The sequence below is a fragment of the Glycine soja genome, chromosome 5, assembly GCF_004193775.1.
Source record: "Glycine soja cultivar W05 chromosome 5, ASM419377v2, whole genome shotgun sequence".
Classification (NCBI taxonomy): Eukaryota; Viridiplantae; Streptophyta; class Magnoliopsida; order Fabales; family Fabaceae; genus Glycine; species Glycine soja.
Genome location: NC_041006.1, coordinates 1,713,035 through 1,733,335, shown reverse-complemented (window position 1 = coordinate 1,733,335; position 20,301 = coordinate 1,713,035). Strand labels below are relative to the sequence as shown.

Here is a 20,301-nt window from a genome sequence, read left to right as displayed (position 1 = left end):
AGACCATGGAACATTGCAAATAATTCAGCTTTAATGCTAGTTGATGTTCCACAAGCCCCTGAAAAACCTGAAGTCCAATTACCTAAATGGTCACGAAATATGCCACCGAAGCTAGCCTTCCCAGTTTTCCAAAAGAGCTTCCATCTATGTTCAGTTTGACAGGTGGAAATATTGGAGGTTCCCAGCTAACATATCTGATGGTCTTCTACCGCCAAATATTGGAGGTTCCCAGCTAACATATCTAATAGTCCGAATGAAGAACCGTCAACTTTTCATCACTTAACTTTTCACTCATCTTCCTTTATTATTTTAAAATTTATCAAGTTTATTACATTCTTATGTCATTTTTAAGCACGAGAATGTAATTAAAGTAAAAGAGAACATCATTTATTTTCTTTAAATTTTTATTTGATTTATTTAAGGTAAAATTTATAATCCATTGTGTTAGATGAGTATTTTATAGTATAGTTTAATTATGAATTGTGTAAAAAGGGTTAGAAAACTAGGTATTAAGGATTATTGTAGTTTCCTCAAAACCCTAGGTTTGGTTTGCTAAATTTAGGAATTTTACCTAATCTCTTGTTCTTTTATTTAAAATGTTTAGATCCTGTGAAAAATATGGTAGTTGTTCCTTTCAACGGCGTTAGAAGGCATTGATTATGTTCTTTTTGAGTGAGTAACTAATCTGCTTATGGATATTTTTTTTAAATTCTTTTAGGAGAAGCGAGTAAACTTCAAAATTATATTCTCTTGTGATCTTTGAAATTTTAGGAGTACTTGAAAGTAAAGTAAAATATTTATTTTTGCTTGATTGAAATTTATTCTGAGATTTTCGATAAGGTATTTAAGAATGAATATTAAATTATAGTTTGTTTTATTTATTATGAGTTCATGATTGATTGTCGTTCTCTATAATAAAGAGATAAGGTAACCTATGAGTTGAATACTCATAGTATATATATGTTTTCCGTTTGCTGCAACGAAGAAACAATGCAGTCTATGAGTTGAATATTCATAATTCCTAAAGATTCATTCGATGCAATGAAGAAATAATGCAACCTACGAGCTAAATGTTGTAGTTCTGTAACTACCGTTTGTCACAACGAAGAGATAATGTGATCTACGTATACATAGTGGAATGAAAGTTTGTTTATAAAATTATTATTCTTGAATACAAGTTTATATGTAGTTCTAAAAGTTTTCAAGAGAGTATATAATAGTTTCTAAAAGAAAGTTGTATTTATTTTGCTTTTATTTAATGTCATTTAAATTCTTTTTTTATGTAAAGATTTGTGCTATGTTGTGCTCTCTTTCATGTTCGCTTTGCATTTTATATTCTCACTAAGTCTTCATAACTTATCCTCTTATTTCATTTTATTTTCTCAGATACACAGGTAGTGGAGTAGCTGACTTCATGATATTTACAGGCTTACCCAAGAATTTATTTATCTTTTTAGTAAGTCTCCATTGCGTTTGATGGAGAGTGTTTTTTTTTTGTGACTTCAATATAATGCAATTATAGGGATAAGAGTAATAATAAATATAGACAAAAATCTCTTTAGTTTGAAATTTAAATGATTCTTTTATAGATATGTTGATGGTGTAATTATGATATTTTGAGACACTTTGATGATTAGTATTTATGATCAATATCATTATTAGTTGATATTTTAGACTATATATTAAGAATCTATGTTGTGATGTGTGACCTTAATATCTAACTATTAGATCTGAATATATATTTATATATAAATTTGTTTGGATATATGATATATTTTTACATATCATTGGACCTTTGATAATTGCAAGAAAGAGTTATAGAATTGCTCAAGAGGCATTGTACTCAAACTTTAATAATCACTGGACCTTTGATGTTTGTGCTTTATAGGCCTGATGGGTTAAGTAAAAAGCAGAGCCACCAACTGCCCCAGCAAGATACAACTTCAGCAAAAATTCAGATCCAAAATTTCTTCCAGTCTGCCCAAAGCCCAATGGGAATAGTCAAAGAGTAATATATAGAAGCTAAAAGAACAAATAATTCATTGAAGAAAAACACGAAAGAAATTTATCAACCAAGTGATAGTATCTAAATTAAACTAATTTTTTGACAAACTAGCCAAGCTATATGCTAATAACAAATAATTAAATCTATTTAGTATTTACTACTGTGTATGCAATGACAATAGTATCTTTCTTTTTTTGGTAAAACCAGTCTTCAAATCTTATTGCTCTAAAGGTGTCCCCTCTTATCATATACTCATATAGTAGTAAGTAGTAACTTAATTATTGCTCTAAAGGTGTCCCCTCTTATCATATACTCGTATAGTAGTAAGTACTAACTTAACTCCTAACACATAGTAGTAATTCAAAGGGAAAGAAAAAAGAAAGGGGAGAGTTTAATATAACGACAAGTACTATACAAGAATAGCAACTTACCTTCCTTCCAAAGAAGTAGAATCCAATCATGCTGGAAAATATATTAAAGGTATTTCTGTGACTGAATGCATTGGTAATCAAAGTGTGCAAATGTCCACTGTTAAAATTGTCTAAAGAGATCTGTTCACAGTAAATAATTGAATCAGCAGTCTTTGTTGATGTTAATCAATACAGAGAATAAATAACATTGAAGGTTGAAGCAACAATTTCTCAACTCCAACTCCATCATTCAACAGCTGGTAAACTGCCACACCAGCAATCATTATTACTTTGAAATTTGACGAAATCGGTTGAAATTATGAGGTTTTACGTTTTAGGTATAGAATGAAACGCTTATAGATATTAATTGAAATGTACTACAATATACTTAGGTGTTTTATGTTTCTTAAAACCTAAAGCACCAACCTTTGTATATACTTTGTACTAATCATAATCCTAATTAATTAGGGAAACAAATCATGATAAATGTGATAACCAATCCTAAGAGATAATATGAAAACAAGGACAATAATCTCAGTATGAAGGTTTCCTAAAAAATTATACATTACAAAGAAGTTATTTCATTTTTTTTCTCTTAGTTCTTCTCCAAGAGTTATCTTGGATAAACTTATCCAAACAGGTCCGAATTCTTTATGATAAGTTGAAAAACTGAAAATGTGTCACGTAGAAAATTGGTCGAGATAGTGTTCCGGAACTATCTAACAATTTATCATGGCATTACCAAGTTGATTAGAGTTCATAAATGAAAAAACTCACAATAAAGTTTTTTATCATAAACTTTTCATCTGCCATCCCCCACAATAAGAAAACAGCAACATTAGTTATAAATTTATAATCAAAAGAGCAGCCAATGCATTCAAAAGATCCCCTTAAAAATCAATTTATATCATGTTCGTTAATCACTTGTGAGACTCGCAGCAAATCATGATCTCCTTCAAACAAGACAAAAAATATATTATAATGAAAATCACAAGCAAAAGCCCTAAGTAAGCCCTCATATTTTAAAACATAATAATGTTATAGGGAAAATTATAAAGAACGCCGGTGAGAGTGATAACTATGGTTGAAATTGAAGTTGTGTCGGCGAAAATAATGAGCGTGAGCATTGGGCCTGCAGCGTAGGAGGAGGGTTCTGGTTCTGGTTCTGGCAGAGAAGGTGAAGTGATGGAATGAGTGGAAATGATGAAGTGGGTGACTGATCAGAAAGGGAGAATAATTCCGTTGTGAAGGTTTGTGAACAGAGGAGAAGACGCGAGTGAGGAAGATACGGTCGCGATGAGGTTGGTGTGTGCTTGGGCAAGTGTAATATGAAGTTCTACGTCATGTTGAAATTAAAAGGTTGTGAAAATAACATCCATCAATGAGTTTTATGGTTTTTAGATTAAAGTGTTATGTCAATTTTATTTATCTAATTGCTCATCATTAGTTATTATAAATTTCTTTAGTATTTATTCTTTCAAACGCTCCTCCTTTTTATTTGTCTGTTAACATTGTTTCGTAAAAATAAAAAATATAATAAATTTTCTTAATCTTAGTGAAATATTTGTGGAATTTCTTATTTCATTATTTTTCTTTTCACTCCATAATAAATATATGTAAATTAATTAAAAATAAAAAAATAAGGATATAATTAACAAAAGAGTGTTTAATAAAATCTTGAATTTTACGAATAAATAAGAAGAAAAATTCTTTTAAAAAATAGACGATTAAAAAGGAAGGAAAGAAATAATAACAACTACTTCCACTAAGAGATGGAAAAAAATATTTAGGCTTCATTGATTTCTTTTCAAATAATATCGAATCATTTGGGGTCCTTGTGAAACAAAAGTATAATAAACATCATTGACACTATTTATTGACCACTTGAGAAACAAAATTAACTACCATTAAATATTCCTATAACCTCATAATGAGGTTAACTTATCATTTTCTCAAGTACTTATCAATGAGTGCAATATTATTACATTCATTTAATTTTAAACACTTCTAGACAAAATTAATTATATTTACACACCTGGTGAGCCTTGTAGACACCAAGTGTAGAATTTCATGTGTATGCTGCTTTCTTCCATAACAATATAAAATAATTTTACATGCATATATTTTTTTGTTTTAGGTAAAAATTCACTTTTCATTTTATAACTTTTATTTAAGTTCAAGTTTGCTATTTTTATCTATACCAAAAAGTTTGCTCTTTTCATAAGCTTAGATTGAGATTTTATTTAACCACCATGATTAAAGTTTTGTTATAAGATTAAGCTCAGTTCGTTATTTTAAATTTATTCAGTGCCTTCTTTTAACATAGTTTACAAACTTAAAGAATGATATCATCTACGTATCTCAATTCGCAAACAATGGATAATGGGTGCTAAAAGTGTTATAGGAAAATGAAAGCATGTTGATAATACTCTAGCAGATATTCTAACAGTATAGATCACACTAATTACTTTCGGTTTTAAAATATCGTTAGTTACACCAAATCTGTTGCTAAACTTTAATCATGTGTTTGGACTAGAAGAAAATACAGACAATGATACATTTTCTTTTATTTGGTTGAGGAAAGAAAGAAAAATTGACATTTAGAAGAAAAAATCAAAATTTTCTTTCTTTCTATTTTCTCTTCTATTCAATTTTAAAATTTTTCTCACTTCCTTCGTTTTCTTTCCTCTGAAACAGAAGGTAATGCTGTAACTTGCAACTGTGGAAGTGAAGGTCTTCCAAGGAACTTGTGCCTCAGTATCATATGCCCCTTTTGTGGGCAGACTAGAGTGTTTAACAAGCAAGGTGGTAGGGTTTGGTTATTCATAATTTGCTAGACCGAGATTTCGGTTTTTGTTGTTTGCAGTTGTCTCTTGACCAATGCAGTATAGACACCATTCTTGTTGAGAAGCTCTTCATGGTTGCCTCTCTCAACTACTTGGCCATCAGATATAACTGCAACAGTATCAGCAGTTTTAACAGTTGATAACCTGTGAGCAATGACTAGAACTGTTCTTCCTTTCATGAGAGATTCCATGGCATCCTGCACCCGTATCCACCATCATTAGCATATTGTGCAAAAAACAAAGACAAGTTTATATGTTCATGAAACTGGAAAAATAATCCTAACCAAAATAATATGTTAACTCACCTGCACTAGGTATTCACTTTCTGCATCTAGGGCACTGGTGGCTTCATCCAAGAGGAGAATTTTTGGGTCCATAAGCAGGGCTCTAGCAATTGCTATTCTCTGTTTCTGCCCTCCTGAAAGCCTTACCCCACGTTCTCCAACAAAGGTCTGGTATTTTTCTGGGAATTTTGATATAAATTCATGTGCATTGGCCATTTTCTGCATTCAAATACATACCAATTATGAGCAAATGAGTTGGGACTTGGGAGAGAGGTGTCCCATTGGAGAATGAAGACAGAAAGTATTACAGCAGCGTTTTCTATATCAACATCGTTCACTTTGCCATCAAATCCATAAGCTATGTTCTCCTCTATGGAACAGTTGAAGAGTGTAGGCTCCTGACTCACTATACTGATCTGCAAATACATGAGCATACTGCATTAAATTTAAGTTCTCAAAATCACAAAAGAAATTTAGATTTTGGAGAGTATAAATTCTGTTACAAAGGGCAGCATATCATATTCAACCTGTACTTCACTAAACTAATTTCTCAAACACCAAATTTTACATCTCCATTAATATCATGCTTAATTACAAGGCAGTCATACAGCACAGTAGGAAATGTAATAGGTGACGTGACAACATGATAGGCACAAGGCATGGATTAATAAATAGCTTTTCACCTTGATTTTATCCCATACTCATCAATTCATAATACTAGTATACTATAAGATATATAGGTTCCCTAAAAGTTAAAAACATGACACTACAAGTCTATAACACTAAATTGGGTAAAACATTGTCAGTAGTGTATAAATGTCTTATCTAAGTTAATATGTACTTTGATATTCATTTGCTAAAATGTTATAAATTTGTTGTGTCCTAAATACAGAAATAGCTGCTGCAGTGCTAACCTATTAATCCATGGTCCCGGCGTTAGACAGTAAATAGTAATAGTAATGACAAAAAAAATTGTAGTATTTAAATTCAAACACTTGAGAAAACAAACTATAATCAAGATACCTTTCTGTGTAAATGCTTGTGTGATATTTCTACCAAAGGAACCCCATTCAGTAGAATCTTCCCCTTGGTTGGGTCATAAAATCTTTCAATTAAGTTTGCAATTGTACTCTGCACAAAATAAGAAACAAGTTCATGTTTGTGATGTTTTCTCCTTTCACTCTACCTTGCTAACCTTTCTATTCCTCTTCAACCCAAGCACATTAAATACGAAACATTGTGGAATGATGAACTGCAAAACACAGGAAGAAAGGAAAAATGGAGATGTGTACTATACCTTTCCACCACCACTTGGACCGACAAGAGCAACCTTTGATCCTGGATGCAGCTTCAATGTAATGCCCTAGAGATGAACAATGCAGAGCATAATTTGCTTAACAATTTACCACTCAATTTGTAAAGCCAGAACATAAAACTAGATGGAAACTGCTACCTTGAGCACCGGATGACTAGGGCGTGATGGATAGGCAAACCACACATCATCTAGTTCTACTTCCCCATCTTGATCACTACAGTAAAAGACATTTAGTGTCACTTAGTAAACAAACAAGGCCTAAGTGTCTATATATTGCAAGGTCTATTAATAATGAGTTAACTACTTTCATTGGCAATACAGGATTTGAATGCATAATTAGACACTGTAAAATCTTATATTACAAAATTCCAAAAGGCAGGCTCCTTCATCCACACATCCTAGACTACGTGTATAGATGTAAAGAAATGCTAGAAACACATTCTTTACTTATTAGGTGAAATTCACCAGTGGTCCACTCAATGATATGGATCCTGCCCCCTATTAAGTGGGTACCATTAATTTTACCCAATTGTAGTTTGTCTTGTGATACTAAATTTTTTTAAGTTATATTTTAGGAAATATATGAAACTGACCCAAGTGGACATTTATCTCCTGACTTAGGCATGGATGAGGTACGATCCAAAAGTTGAAATACCCTTCTGCTAGCACCTGCAGCTTTCATAACTACTGTATACAATCCTGACAGACCGGATATAGAAGAACCCACTACAAAGACAAAGGAGCCAAGTCAATATAAAAACAACACTGGCAGTTCAGATACAACAAATTAAACTATCACTGAATTAAATCAGGAAAGTATAACAAGTAGCATCCTAACCAACTAAAAAGTGATATCCATGGATCATACACACTTTAAACTATAGTGAATGTTTTACAGGATTCATTGTCATGTAAAAGGGAAGAATAGAACGACGAACTTACCTGAGAGACTATAAAGAATGAAAGATGTAAGATCACCCGAGGACATGTAACCCTTTATTGTCAAATTAGCTCCATATATAACAACTATAATAACTGAAAGTGTAGATGCAGCATTAAGGCCTCCAGAAAAGAGTCCAACAACTTTCTGTATTGCAAAAGAGATATAAGATTAAATGTTGCAAACGTAAACAAATAAAACTACACACAAGCACATATCAAACTATAACTGGCTAACTCACAGCTTGTTTAAGACCAAGATTAAGTGTTTCATTAACTTTCTCTGAGTAGCGTGTTGTTTCATAATCTTCTTGGGCAAATGATCTTACTGTTCTTATTGCACCAAAGGACTCCTGTGCAACACAGATAAAAATAATATCAGTTTAACTATCTTCTCCTATGATATGTATTTGATGAAAAAGACATACCTCAGCTATTGATGAAGCTACTGCAGCTGCAGCTTGAGTTTTATGAGAAAGTTCACGCAGGTAACGGCCAAACTTGCGAACAGCAACAGAAAGAACAGGTACAACAGCCAAAGCCAACACTGTAAGTGTTTATGTGAGAGATAGAGAGAGAAGTTAGGATAATGGATATAAAAAAAAAAAAAAACAAATGGCCCAGTTTAGCCAGAAAACTGGTGAAGTAGTCAAGGTATCAATCTAAACAACTTAAAAGATCAAACAATTAGAGAACCACTCAAACCAGTAGTTCAAACCCAGTTTGAATAAGTTTTTGTTTATTTACTTTTTTATTTTTTTTATTCAACCAAAAATATGTTTGAGTCAAATAACAGGACATGTATAAGGCCCACTGCCCACAAATGAATTGCTATTATTTATTTTTTATTATTTTTTATCTTCCTGGATTTACAATATGGTCGTTTCATGCTAATGTTAAATTTTATCTATTTTGATTTCTTATTATTTTATGTTAATTCATTGTTTAATATTTTATACGATATTAAAATTATTTATTTAATTATCACTGGTTTGATTATAGATGAATGAACCAATACATTGTTAACCAAACTTTCACTAGTTCAATGACCAATCTAATTTATTAAAAATATTGGTTAGGATACACATAAAAAACGTGTGTGTATTTCTTCATTGTTGAATTACTCACATGTTAACTTCCATGATGTTGCAAACATGAAGCTTAGACCAATTAATGCAGTTGAAAAGTTTCTCAGGGCCTCAGAAAGATTGGTAGTTGCAGCATTCTTTATGATCTGAGTATCTTCAGATAGCCTACTTAAAAGTTCCCCGGTTCGAGTAACATCAAAGAAAGCTATCTCCTGAAAATTCATCATCCATAATGTACAAGCCTACTCAGAAAAAGCATCACACCTAAAGAGACACGATGCAAGAGCCATTATGACTATTGTTTTACCTGGTTTACAAGGTGACTGAACAAATTCTTTCTCAGCCGTGCAACAACCCTTTCACTAGCAGTATAAAAAAGCCAAGCTCGAAGTGCAGTGCAAATTGAACTGTAAAACCAAGAAAACTCAGTGAATCACCTGGGATCCCATAAAACTCATGTGATGGATCTGAGGTCATAAGTTCATAACTACTTCCAGATAAAACTATGTCTGATTAATTTGGAAGGTACTCAAGCAAGGATCATACCCAAAGACAACGATCAGAAAAATTTCTAGTATGGTGTTCTTAACAGCATTCAAAGCTTCATCTTTCTCCTCTGGAGTTTGCATTTCCCTTGAGACAATGTCAATTATCTTCCCACCAAATTTTTGCTGCAGCAGGAACATTTCCATGTTCATTAGAAAGCAGCTTGAACCTTACATCCAGCAATGGTGACAGCAAATAACCAGATACATGCTGACAGAAATTTTAGTAACTGTGTGTGAGAGAGGGACAGGAAGGGGGAGGTAGTAAAAGAAGCATACAACTAATATACTTGATGTGGCTGCAATCAACAGAGCCACTGTACCAATCATTAATTTTCCAGCCTCAGGTTTTGCCTGCAATTTCAAACGAAAAAAAGAAGCAACTTTAATTATCACAAAAACATGGCAGCAATTCATCCAAAGAAACACTGGCCACTTACAAGTGAAAGCACTCGACAGAATCCCACATTTTCCGCCTGTAATTTCCATGCATAAAGTCAGTAATTGCACATATTAATATGATGCTAATGCTATGAGATGTTACATAGAAAATTAAATGATGTATGGACAATGATTACCGGCACTGCATCACCATGTTCAAGGTCTGAGACTTGACCTTCCGCGGCACCATCCCTCTTTCCTCTTCCCTATATACACTAGAAAAATTAATGGAGTACCACAACGACAAATGCAGTTGCAAAAGTATGTCCACACCCCTTTCGCAGTTTTTCATTTTATTGCACTAAATGCATAACCATACCAAGAACTGGGAAATTAATTAATAGTTTCACTTTCACAGAGCAACTGTCACTAGGTAGGAGCCTTAACCAATAAACCATGAATGAGTTCCAAACAGTCTGAAACCGTTAATAAAAATTATGACCTCTCTTATAAACTTTAATGATTTAATTATTCATTTAGTCCCAATATTAGCCCAATCTTTTTACATTTTTAATCTCTGAACATACATTTTTAAAAAGCTGACTCATTTTAGTTCCTAAACATACCCTTTTTTAATCCAATTTAGTCCCTATCGTCCAAAAATTGTGGGGACAAAAATGAACTAAAATGTAACAGTAGCCAGTGGGAACTAAAAAGTGTAGGTATAGGAAATTGAATTAGTTAAAATGTATGTGTAGGGACTAAAAACTACTAATTTCCAGGTATAGAGATAAAAGGTAAAGATTATGCGGTTACAGAGACCAAATAATTAAACCAATTTTAATCTCATTCAGCCCTCAAAAAGAAAAGGAAAAAAACGAAACATGTCAAAAATAATAAAGACTCCAAGTCCAACTACGTTTTCAACTGAGCATAGCTTACACTTTACAGAACAGAGCAGAACAGAAACTGAAATACACGCAGAGAAGCATATAAAAAAAAAAAAGTTTCAAACAGTGCAATAGGATATTATTATTATTATTATAGCAGAGGCAGTGGAAAAAAGCGTGTTTTTTACGATTCAGCACAGAATTAATTGACAAAAGACAAAAATTGTTTGAGTGTGGCCAAAATGGTGAAGCAGAAGCAATGAATATGGAGCAAGAAGAGAAGAGGACTTACAGCACCCTCAGCCTCCAAGAGAGGGGCTCTTTGACTTCTTAAGCCGTTCATTCTGAAACGAAATGAATGACTCTCACACTCCCCACTCTCTCTAAATACAATACTGTACACTACTGCTCCGCAACACGCCAATTCCAACGCCTTACATTTGGTAGGTTATGTCCATAGAAAACATCAAATCAAATCATTTTAAATTAATAGGGGCTCACTGGGTTATTCAAAAATCAAAATCTACTCTTTACATGTTTATTATATTGTTGCAAATAGAATTAAGTTTATGGATCATTATTTTTATTTTTTTTTTAATTTGTGCAACGTATTTTAAACGGAAATTCAAATATAATTTCTATCCCCGAAAAATTATTTAGTCCACAGGAAATCACGCTTACTGCCTTACCGTGATTGCCCAAGGGTCGAGAGGAAATTAAGAAGAAAACTGGATAATTGGGGCAATAAAATATGAGGTTTAGGCTAAGAGTGTGGCTAGACTGTAGAGTAACTAGTGAGGGAGCACTTGATTAAATAAATTGTGTAAATTATTTATAAATTTATTAGTATTTATTTATTTTTACATATGAAAAAGACTGTAGAGTAACTAATATGACTCAATTTATTATTCCATCAAGAAAATGACCATTAATTCATGAGAAAATTAGTAGCAAATATTATTGATGATTGCTTAAGTATTTTCTTTATTGTTACATAAACTTTTAAACCGAAGTCAAATATAAAATTCATATCAAAGTTAGCATGGAATTATATCATAGTTAACAATAAAATAGACACTATTGTCATCAAATACCTGAATTAACTAGCTGCAATTATTTTAAATTTATAATAAAAATAAGTAGTTAAAATTAAATATTTAGAAAGAAATTTGTTATCCATTACAAGATTGTGTCCGCTAAAAAGTATGTGCGGTCTAAGAGAAAATAAAAAAGAAAGGCACCATTGTTAAGCAATACAAAAAGAGGCGACTTTGACTTGAGTAACTTGTCATGAAACTTTGTTAGCAAGAAAAGAGAAGGTGCAATCTGAATCTGAATATTTTATGGAGACCCAGTAGAGTTATTTTACGGAGCTTGAAGTCGTTTGGACAGAGAAATATGTTAGAAAAATATTAAATTTTATATTTTTTATTAATACAGAGTATTTACTAATATTTTAAATGATTAAAAAATTAATAGGCCATTTTTAATGAAATTTCTTATTTTATTATTTTTTCATTTATAAAATTTAAATTCAAAATTTTACTTAAAAAAGAGGAATTATGTATCACTAATAAAAAAATATTTTATTTTGTATTAGTTTATTTATATGTAGAAAAAAAGTATTAGTCTATTTATGTGATGTACATAACCACGATTATATGTTTTTTGTTTGCTTTTCCGGCTTTTGGTTGTTTTTTAAGGTGATGGACACTTGCATGGAATTTTCCTTAAAAACAAAATTAGAGCAGTGAGAAAACGTCATCAGCCACGTCATTCTCAATCTATAGTGTATCACCTTAGTTCAGTCCGTGAATGTGGTCCCCACACTCCATGGAGGCAAGACGTGGTTTTCTTTTGTTTATTCAATGCACGTTTTATGACGTGGATAAAAAAATGTGTTACATATTTCGTACTAAATTAATTACTATTTGACAAAATTAAGAGAAAATGAATAAATATATATAGATATTCATTCATTCATCTCACACCACAGGACTTATTAGAGTTTGTTAACCACATTCGGTTTGGAGCACAAGAGTTAGGGAGATCATGCTAAGATTGGCTTGGGCTACAGGAAGGTAATTCCCTGAGATAATACTATTATGTTTTCAATAACATGATATTATATTTACATGTTATATTTATCTTAATGTTATAATAATTGATATATTATATTAATGTATCGAATTAATCCAATCATGACTGAACTCTCGTATATTATTAAATTTGAATCCAGATAAACAATTCTATCAAATATTTAGTTAGGATAGAGAGAGATTTGTTCTAACCCTGTAAGATATTGCATGGATTAGAACATGTGAGAGATGCTGCAGTTCACATGTTTTACTCATCTCCCAGTTTGCTTCCTGCACCCCTTGACAAAATTATTCCTATCTCTCACGCGCTTCTTATTACCTCAAGTGGCGCACCTCCTTCCCTAACCCTAGCTAGCACCCCCTGACCTCACTCCTTCACTGCTACGGTGCGCCACCGTCACTTCTTCACCTTAGTCGTGCGGCGCGCCAACCTGACTCCCTAAGGCTTGCGACACATCAGGTGGTTGAAGGCACCGCCATTCCCTTGCGCAACAAACCTGTTTGAAGCCACCCCGACACCGACGAAGGTAAGTCACTCAGAATGAACATGTTGTGCAACGTAACGTATTTATATACATTCCGGATCATTTGTTTTTCAAACATTGTTCTGAAAAGACAATCTGGAAGGCTTTCAGTCCTATTACATAATGATCAATCTAGAAAACTAATTACTATCCAAAAAAGAAGCTTCAATCTTTCAGAATAATTATTCCAAAAATGTTAAACATATTCCGCAATGGATAATCTAGAAGATGGTTAAAAATTAATGGAATAATTATTTTGAAAGGTTGAAGTTTCTTTTCTTCATTGCCTAGTTCGAAATTGTAATTAATTTTTTGGAATACATATTCTGTAAGACATTAATAAGTCTTCTAGATTGCATATTTTGAATTCTTTTACCATCAATACCCTTTTGGATTACTTAATAGGGAAAATAGTTAACTAAGAATTCCAAAAAATGAACCTTAACAATAAAATTTCCAAAGAAGGAACAATGCCTACATCGACCCAACCTCAACGGAGCTATGCAAATGGAGGAAAACAACAAACACTTAGGTGAAAAATCAATGTTTGTGACATTTAACCATTAGATAGACACTGAGACAACTTCAGAGCACCTCCAATGTGTGGAGAGGACACTTCAAATGATGTTGAAGCTATCAGGTACTGGTCGACAAAGTGTTATGACCTGTTTGGATAAATTTATTTAGAAACACTAATAAGAGAAAAAAATAATGAGATAAATTTCATGATAAGTTAAAATGAGATGTTCATTAACAAAATTAACTAATTTATAGAAATCATATAATTTGTCTAAAAGATGAGAAAACATATTTCTAATAAAGTACATTCAATTCAAACAAAACATTGTTATTCAATATTCATGGGAATTAAAAAGAGCCCAACTAGGTACGTACTGGTCGGGCTCTTTGGCTATAGAAAAAGAAAAAAAAAGAAAACAGAAAAATATAGAACATAATAATGAATTAAAATAAAATAGAAAAAAAGAGATAATATAGAAAAAATAAGATAAAAAGAAGTTAGCTAATAGTCAATTAATAGGAAACTTATTTAAAGTATGAAAAAATTCATTTCATTTTTTTCTTATTTTCTTCTCCTATAAATTTTTCTAGAGAAGATTATCCAAATAAGCTTTAGTTGATTTAGAAGAACTAGGTTGGGAAAAAGGAAAGTTATAATACTACGTTCTAAAAGCCCAATATATAATATATCTTCATATTTTTTTTTTCAAATTTTTTCTTTCTTCACGTTTTCTTTTTTCATCTTTCCAGAAAAGAGTGTGTTGTAATTTTATATTTTATACCTTGCTTAATTTTTTTCCTCCCTCTTTGATCTGAATTATTTAACATTAATTATAATTTTATCAATATTTGGTAACAAAATTTTATTATTTAACATGAACCAATTCCTTTTACGGGCCGGGATATTATCTCGGAACAAATGATATAACTTTTTCCTTTTCGTTCTTCTGTTACGGTTAGATATGACACGTACCTTAAGAAAAAATGTCACATAGACAAGTGCCTAGCTTCAACATGATGATACACACAGGATCGGTCGAGTTGAATTAGATTTTGTTAGATTAAAAGTATATGGTAAGGAGCTAAAAAGCTTCATCTGACTTACATAAAAGTTTGATATGATTATAAATCTATTTTGATTGTCTAATTTATAATAATTTAATATTAAGAAAGAGATAAAAATATGTATGTGAAACTTTATAACAATCAAATCTAACTTATTTATATGATATAAATATATTTTTAAGGTTTAATATAACATGATGTTATTTACAAATATATTTTGCAATAATATATTTAAATATGATAAATTTATTTTTTAATAAACTTAATTATAAATTTTAAGTTGACTTTTTATGTAAATCAATATGATTAACATTTAAAAATATAAATAATATAAAATTTTAATAAATTATAACAATTTAATATAATAATAATAATATTAGTAATGAATAATTATTTATAACTTTTTAAATAGATGAACTTTTTAGGTCTAAAAGATTTTTCAAATGGCCTACACAATCTATTTAACTAAATAAACTTTCCTAAAAACTTTGGCCTAATCTAATTTCTAGTCTAACCTGACTTACTTAGACCTAATATAAGTTAGGTTATAGGTTTTTATCGAACTGACCTATTTTTTACCCTGAATACACATGTCAGATGCAATAATTTGTCATTGTCATGTGGGAGCAAAGAAGTTGTCGAGGAGAGAAGAGAAGGACGTGAAAGTTTAGATTCTCAAGACAATTCTGCGGTTTGGGAGCAGAGAAATAACAAGAGTTTCTAAATTTTCTACGGGTTACACTGTACACTAAATCAACGTTCAAATGGTGAGAAAGTAATGAAAGAAAAAAAAAAGAGTTGACATGTGGAAAAAAATCAAATTCAGGAAAGTATAATCCCTTCTTATTCTATTTTAGTAAATAATTTTTAAAATTATAACATTGTAGTAAAAATAACTAACAAGTTACTAGTAAAAAGGTGAAAAACTATATGGTGATCGCTATTTGAAAATTTTGATTTCTGACATTTCAAAGCTCAAAGGGTCCAACATGTAATGAAATGGGGTGACCAGGAAAGCCCGCATATAGGCGTACCAAAACCTTGAAAGGTTTTTGCCATATCCATTTTTCTTTCTAAATATACTTTCATTTGTTTTTTATTTTAATTTTTATCATCATATATACTCATTATACGTATAACATTGATATACAACTAGTATTCTAGAGTGTACTTTCTGAAACAGTATTTTATTTTTAACATTTTAGAAAATACTTTTCAAAACACATATTTTTTAACATTCCAAAAAGTATGGAATCCTCTTTTTGTGTTTTGGAATATTAAAAAATAAATGGTGTTTTGAAAAGTATTTTCATGAATGTTAAAAATCATAACACTATGACCATTATATTAAATGATATCAGTCATTCAATCTGGAGGTGTTTTGGTGCAACAACTGAAAAATTCAAGATCTAATCATGCGCAATATAAAATGAGACATTAATGATATTGTGTGAGTGAATAAAAATAAAATAAGAAAAGTATTTTGGAGCATAAACATACTACATTAGAGTTTGGAAAGGAGGATGAAGAGAGTGAAAGAGAAGAGAGAGAGCCTGATGAAAGAGAGAAGGGGGGGTGGGGGGTTGTTGCTACGAAAGATGGAGTGTGTGAGGGAGAGAAGAAGGCTTGAAATGGAAATATTATTGATTTTTTTGAAAAAAAAGGAAAGAGAGTATACTTAGAAGAAAAAAAGGGAGAGTGGATATAACAATAACCACCTTTGAATAGTTCATGGCAAACCCACATAACAATTCATTAGCCCAAAAATAGTCGATTTCATTTTCTGCCTATATGACTTTTTGTATACTCTTTAACACCTTGTAAAAACTAATGGTGTGTTTGATAAAGAAAAAAGTGTGTGGAATAAAAGTGAAAAGGATTGAAAAGAGTGGAAAGAAGAAAGTATAGGTTGAGGAAAAAGATAGTGAAAAGCTTTGAAAATAACACGAGACTCGCACACAAATTTCATAAGAAAAAATAGAGAAAAAAGATTAAATCAACATTAATCTATAATAATTATATAATATAATTAATAATGAAAGAATGTAATTAAGTTGAAAAGAGTGAAATGAAGAAAACAACTCTCAATCAACTATTTTGCATAGGCATATGACCACCTATTCTTTTCAATAGAACCAAAAACATAACGGGATTTATCTTCTTTGAGAACATATATAGTATGTCATATCCTAGCACAACACTAGAAACAACATACATAATAAGCTCAATATCATTACAAGAAAGAAACAACCAACCCTTATTCCCAATACAAAAGCAAAAAGGAAAAAAAAAAAAAACAAATGGTTGACGTACAATTCCTTAGTACACGGTCATAACACCCGCGTGATGAACAAAACAAGTGTAAATCCTTCGCAGTCCACATTATACCAACTCTCATTTAAACAAAATTTTTCAAGTAGTAACATAAGATCAATCTCCACTTTTACACATGCAAATCGACCACATGCCATGTTGACAATGTTCGAATCCACTTTCACTGTTTTCCCAATTGCGGAAGTAATTATTAACAATTCATTATCATCATTGAATACCAAAACCAAACTAGGAAATCATATCCATACCAAAGTCCTTTCCAACTTTTGATTCGGAAGCTGAAAACTCCAAAGTCCAAGCAGGACAAGTAGTAATTAAGATAATGATCGTTATACCATCCAAGGTTCCTCATTAATAACTTTCTCCCGATTAGCCTCAACATCAAGACTAACCACAAAATTTCCCTTTACAACATTTATCAACTCAAAATCATCTTCTAATTTCCAAATAGATTGCAAATTCTCCCTCACGATATTAAAAAAGCCCAATTTCTTCCAAAGTAATTTCACCACAAAACACTTCTCCTCTGACTGGTATAACTAATCAAACATCTTTGGTTCAATAACAAACTTAGGAAGCAAATGATTTCCTCCTTCATGCTTAAGCTTCACCATTCTCTTTTAGTAATTAAATTTCTTACATCCCCTAGAACCTTATCTTTAAACAATAATTTAGTAGTAGATATGCTTCCTCCATCATTTGGTGGCTTTGGTGGTTGCACCATCTCATAAGAGCTAGGGAGAGAAAACCCTAACTCAACCATCCAACTTTTCATTTTGGGAATTTACCTTACCTAGCCTGTTCATATGCATAACCAATAAACATTAAAGTAATATATTATTGATGAAAGAGATTAAAAGAACTAAAGCCAATAAATTAAAATTACTTGAAAAAAGAATAAGACTATAAGACTACATCTTACTATTAATTTTAGAGGTAATTATGGAAAGAATACATAAATTTAATTTAACGCACTATTAGTTAAATTAATTAATTTTCTTAATCCATACAAATTAGTTAATTATTTCTTATATAAATGAAATGAAATAAATTATATTTAATTGATTAAGATAAAGAGAAATGCTAACAACATAATATTTTCTAAAATTTAATTGAACGCACACCTTACACAGTTAATTAAAATTTATTAAAAATTAATGAGTCTCACATTTTGTTTGATGAGTTTTATTTTTGATTTTATAATTTTTAATAAATTTTAATTGAAGATAAAGAATGTATTATAAAGATATAATGTTAGAACTCTTCTTAAAATAAAATATATTGTGAAAAAAGAAGATAAAGTATATTTTAGTGTAATTTAATTTTACCTCCAACAACACCCCAATTTGTACACCGCTGTGCCTGCTCGTATCTTTTTCGTGCCAATGCACAAAAGATAAAATAAAAAAATCTACCATATATCGTACATACATTTTAAAAAAAATGATAGCAAGGAAATAGATTAATTCTAATTCTAATATGTAAGGAGAGAAATTTAGCATGTTTGGAGTATTAAGGGTATATATGCAAAGAATTCCAGAAAGCTATATTATAGGACATACTCCTACAAAGAATCTATTCAACTACTTACAAGTTGATAAACTTAATAGGAAAGAATGGCTCATTCCACAAAAAAGAGAGAGGAAATAACGACTCAACTAAATTAACTCATATGACAATTAGAAAAATGAATGTCTTAATTTCTTTCTAAATATACTTTATAATTTATAACCAAATTAACTTAGAAATTATATTCAAAATGATCTAAATCAGTTGATTATTTAGGATAGGTAAATTATTATAAATTTTTGACACTATTTTCAATTTTTACAAATAAAAAAATTATAAAAAACTCAGAGATTAAAAAAATAAATGTCTTTTTCTTTCTTTCTGCAAATACACTTTACAGTTTATATTCAAATTAACTCACATCAGAAAAAAGGAATGTATTGATTTCTTTCCAAATACACTATATATATTCAAAATTAAGTCACAGATCAGAAAAACCAATTAATGTCTTGATTTCTTTCCAAATACACTATATATTCAAATTAACTCACAGATCAGAAAAATGAATTAATGTCTTATTTTCTTTCCAAATACTACAGTTTAAATTAACTCACAGATCAGAAAAATGAAACGTTCTCTCTCTGTCTTAAATACACTATTTAAAAAATTAATTAATGTATTATTTTCTTTCCAAATAGTACTACAGTTTAAATTAACTAACAGATCAGAAAAATGAAATGTTCTCTCTCTATAAACTATATTGTTTTTTTTTATTATGTGTAAGTACTGTTATAATGTTATGCTTGGAAAATGACCCTTTAATCCGTAAGATATTAATTAATTCAAACTAACTTGACCGTAAATTATGCCCCTTATCCCGTTAACCGTTGCAATATCTATTCTTATTATGCAGTTCAGCAGTTTTCACATGAAGCTTGCAGAAGCCATTAGTGCATGAAACCAAAGACTCTGATTTTTTATAGCAGTTTTTGTATGTTTTTATGCTGCTAACGCGCCAGCTTCCGCTCTTTGAGAACAGTGAAATTTCTTAGGACGTGCGATATTTTGCATGGACGACAACGTAAAAAGTTAAATATTTTAAACATGAGTAAAAATATCATTTTGAATATCAATATTGAATTTAGTTTTTATAGATTGATAGTATATATATATATATATAACTTTTACTAATAGGTACAGCTACAAATATTCAATAAAATTAAAATTTCAATAATGAAAAAAATTACATATTATATTTATGCAAAAGCTTTTAATTAATTACCTTATATTCAAATTAACTTGTAGGATGAGTCAAAAAAATTACAGTAACTTATACGTCCAGATCAGAAAAATGAATATCATATTGAATTTCTTTCAAAGTATAAGTTACTCGTATAAGTATTTTTTTAATTTTAACTTTTAAAAATAATCAATGTCCCCAATTTCCAACAAAATTTAATGTTAATACAAAACATTAAAATATTTGAAAGGAATCTGAACTTCACCTAAATCATGCCTCAAGTTGCTATGATTCCATCTAAGACTAGT

At 30.6% G+C, this 20,301-nt stretch overlaps 1 protein-coding gene and 1 long non-coding RNA gene across 2 annotated transcripts; one reads left to right on the top strand and one right to left on the bottom strand.

The window, feature by feature from the left end:
• Positions 1-4,853: 4,853 nt before the first annotated feature.
• On the bottom strand, positions 4,854-11,149 carry LOC114411787 (ABC transporter B family member 25-like). Its single transcript, XM_028375482.1, has 17 exons — positions 10,996-11,149; positions 10,011-10,079; positions 9,873-9,908; positions 9,712-9,786; positions 9,434-9,558; positions 9,195-9,294; positions 8,928-9,099; positions 8,228-8,346; positions 8,042-8,152; positions 7,803-7,947; positions 7,454-7,586; positions 6,999-7,074; positions 6,843-6,908; positions 6,569-6,676; positions 5,854-5,961; positions 5,567-5,764; positions 4,854-5,458 (listed from the first exon to the last, which is right to left on the bottom strand). The coding sequence occupies exons 1-17, from the start codon at positions 11,044-11,046 to the stop codon at positions 5,249-5,251; spliced, it is 1,902 nt and encodes a 633-aa protein (XP_028231283.1). The 5' UTR covers positions 11,047-11,149; the 3' UTR covers positions 4,854-5,248.
• Positions 11,150-12,924: 1,775 nt separating this feature from the next.
• LOC114411435 lies at positions 12,925-15,740 on the top strand. The gene is made up of 2 exons (XR_003666435.1): positions 12,925-13,329; positions 15,508-15,740. It is a non-coding gene; the product is annotated as an uncharacterized LOC114411435 (long non-coding RNA).
• The last annotated feature ends 4,561 nt before the right edge of the window (positions 15,741-20,301 follow it).

What these genes read in the sequence shown, in the direction of transcription:
- LOC114411787 (XM_028375482.1), bottom strand. Translation starts at nt 11,046, where the DNA reads ATGAACGGCTTAAGAAGTCAAAGAGCCCCTCTCTTGGAGGCTGAGGGT. An exon ending in TTTCTGATCGTTGTCTTTGG is followed by an intron (nt 9,295 to 9,433) that starts GTATGATCCTTG and finishes TTGGTTTTACAG; the next exon opens with TTCAATTTGCACTGCACTTC. An exon ending in AAAGTGAATACCTAGTGCAG is followed by an intron (nt 5,459 to 5,566) that starts GTGAGTTAACAT and finishes ATACGGGTGCAG; the next exon opens with GATGCCATGGAATCTCTCAT.